The 3592-nt window shown below is 35.2% G+C and overlaps 1 protein-coding gene across 1 annotated transcript; it reads left to right on the plus strand.

Moving 5' to 3' along the window:
• The first annotated feature begins 786 nt into the window (after positions 1–786).
• Positions 787–2356, plus strand: LOC108321821 (GATA transcription factor 12). Its single transcript, XM_017553690.2, is given in 3 exon segments — positions 787–1181; positions 1478–2114; positions 2117–2356. Coding segments are annotated over 3 exon segments (942 nt in total). The 5' UTR covers positions 787–908; the 3' UTR covers positions 2149–2356.
• Positions 2357–3592: the final 1236 nt, after the last annotated feature.

Consider the following 3592-nt stretch of genomic DNA (forward strand, 5'->3'; position numbering starts at 1 on the left):
CACTTAATTTAATGTTAGTAGCACTTCCTACTTAATTAGTTTGGTAGATAATAAAAGATCTTATTTATATATATATTTCATATTTTTACACATGTATATTCTTACAAATATTACATGACTTTTTCGTAAGTCTACATGGGATGCTCGTGAGTACAGTCTCATTCACTGTAAATATCTTAATTTTGAATATATATTGTAACCATTTATGATCTTAAGTACTTTTTCTTAAGCAAGTACATGCTACGTATCTCACTATTATTTTTAGCAGTTTCTAAGATATTAACACTGCTTGATCAACATGCTGATTTGACTAAATTGAAGACTTATTGTATCTGATCATGAAAAAATTATTTGATGTATTGTACAATTTGAATCATGATGCATATAGTCTATGTAACATTTTAAATTTTAAAACTCAAATTTGTATATTCTTTCAATTACGTAAAAGTAACGCGAGAAGAGATATAGAAGAACCCTACACTAAGAAAAGCAGAGAAAACTTAGAAAATCAAAACTGAGTTCAAAAGAAAAAGAAAAGGTAATAGCAAATAACCAAAGTAACTTGAATCACAAATTCGCGCAGTTTCTTTTAACTCAATTAAAGCCTCTTATTATTTATAGTTTACGCTTTATTATTTTTAGGACAGGAGACTTTTTGTTTTATATTTTATTTTTTACATTGGCAAAAGGGAAAAAATAATAAATAAGTAAAAAAAAAAAAAAAAAGAGAGAGTAGTCCCATATAGGTGTCCGTTTGTCCCCTTTAAACGCAAATAAACCCTCTTCTGGTTTTCTCTCTCACCACTGAAAACCACAACTTTGGCACACTTTGTGTCTGGAACTCCCTATACTTTCTCACTTCACCTTCTTCATAATTTTCCTTGAACCCACCACAACAACCAGAAGCCATGGAAGCACAAGAGTTATTCCAGAACACCTTTTACCCTCAATTCTCCTCCGACAACGTCACTTCCTCTAACACCAACGCCTCCACCACCGACCACTTCATCGTCGAAGATTTCTTCGACTTCTCAAACAGCGACGAGGCTCCCCTCATCGACGCCACCTTTGACTCTCTCCCCACTGACCACTCTTCCACCGTAACCAACCTCGACACCACCACCAACAACTCCAATTTCTCCGCCACCGATGCTCATTTCTCCGGTGACCTCTCCCTCCCGGTACACACGTGTCTCTAAACTCTATACATGTGTTATGCTAACAAATGCAATTGCTGCCTATGTGTTACTTCTACACTCTCCCCAAACCCAAAAATTTTAATTTCAATAAATTTATTTTTTTCTTTTTTCCAATTCTCATGCCACGTCCAATCAATACAACAAATTCTTGTCCTTATTACATACACGCTTTTCGCTTTTGTTAATGTTGCAATTTCCTTTTCTTTCGGTAATATTATAGTTTTTTTAAATAATAAAGAAGATTAATTAATTAATTAATTGATTGTGTGTCTGCACAGTATGACGATCTTGCTGAATTGGAGTGGCTGTCGAAATTCGCCGAGGAATCCTTTTCCAGTGAGGATTTACAGAAGCTGCAGCTGATATCCGGTGCCGGAGTGCAAAAGGAAACCGCATCGGAAACGCGAGACCCGAACCCGGCTCTGTTCAACCCTCAAGTATCGGTTCGGGGGAAGGCGAGGAGTAAGCGGACTCGTGGACCACCATGCAATTGGTCCTCTCGATTGGTTGTCCTCTCTCCGAACACGATGTCTCCGGAGTCTTCTCATTCATACAGCGGTAAGAAGGTCGCCCCGCGGAGGAGGGATGTGAGCGAAGGCAGCAGCGAGGGCAGGAAGTGTCTGCATTGCGCAACAGACAAAACGCCACAGTGGCGGACGGGTCCCATGGGTCCTAAAACACTTTGCAATGCATGCGGCGTGAGGTACAAGTCCGGTAGGCTGGTGCCGGAGTACAGGCCCGCCGCAAGCCCAACCTTCGTGCTGACAAAACACTCGAACTCGCACCGGAAAGTGTTGGAGCTGCGACGGCAGAAGGAAATGGTGAGGGTCCAGCAGCAGCAATTGCTCCATCTGCAACATCAGCAGAACATGATGTTCGATGTTCCATCCAACGGTGAGGATTATTTGATCCATCAGCAATGGGCTCCGACTTCCCACACCTCATCTAATCTCCTGCTAGACTAGTAAAGTTCCGGTGGAGCTTCGGGTATTTTGTAGCTACCTACAGTTCTTTTCCTTAATTTCCTACCTAATTTTTCTAGGGATTTATTTTATTTCTTTTTCTGTAATTTGAAATTTTTCACTTTATGCTATATGTAGACTGCTCTCATGTTTCTTCAAGTCATTTTGACAGACTTGAAAACTCCGAAAACTAAAAATTTTCCCAATTCACTTCTTTATATCTTTAAATTATGATATAGATGGGTAGTATATAAAAAGAAATAATATTGAACTATAACTTAATACTTTTATGTTTGAGCACAGTTTGTACTATGTTTGTAAATAAGAGTAGTATTTAAAGAAAAATTAATTGAAGTGTTTAATAGTAGTAGTGGGTAATAACAGTTGCTTTTGTATGGACCACTTTAACAAAGTCTAACTCAATTTTCCGGCACACTGTTAACTATGTCCAAACAATTAAAGACTTGAGCTACCACTGTACGGTACGAAACCTCCTAAATTTCTAATGTAGTAGTAAAACACCAAAAATAATAATTAATATATTGTTTCTTTGTTCTATATTTCATGTGATAAAAGGAGGATAAGCATTAGAATGGCATAAAAGTTGCAAATAAAAAAGCAAAGAAAAAGAATATGTGACGGCATTTTAGTAAAAATCGCATGCAAATACATCGATCTCGCATCCATTCATGTCAGGGTATTATTGGTGGCAAATCTAGGCACCAGTCATGTTTCTGAGTCGTCAGCATAAAATTTTCAGTTTTTGGTAAATGTTCCTTTCTCCTATTTTCTTATTTTGTTTCTTTCAGTTAAATCTTTCAGTAAAATTGTTATTTATTGCTGACAGTTATTTTTATATACATATCATCCAACCATACACATTGCTGTTAAAATTATAATTCATGTATATTTTATTTTATATATTTAGTTTCTCTTTGTCTTCTTTTAAATCATCCAGTTTTTTAATTTTAAAAACTATACATAAGATTTGTCTTATGAGAATGATGATTAAATGTTTTTTCCAATAGTTAGAGTACGTACCAAATAAATTATAATCTTAAATAGTCCTTGTTAGAGTAAAACTATAATTCCAAAGGTCAAAACTTCATCAAAATGATGCTCCACACCGAACTAAGAACCTCGAGTTACACTATAAGGTTTGAGAATATATATTTAACAATTAGTCCATTTTCTATTCTAATTTTTCTATGACTAATTCTTATATACAGTTGTGATTCACTCGCATTCATTAATGTGTTATATAAACAAAGTATTCCTAATATAAAATATTAGGTAGACTTTTTTTTTCTATTGCAAATAAGGTCACTTTATTGATATCTTATATACATGAGTGTTGTTTTTATAAGTAATTACAATTCTTAGTTCGTGAAATATATATTTTAAACGTAAAACTAAATATTAATAAATGAT

This window comes from Vigna angularis, chromosome 4, assembly GCF_016808095.1.
Source record: "Vigna angularis cultivar LongXiaoDou No.4 chromosome 4, ASM1680809v1, whole genome shotgun sequence".
Lineage (NCBI taxonomy): Eukaryota > Viridiplantae > Streptophyta > Magnoliopsida > Fabales > Fabaceae > Vigna > Vigna angularis.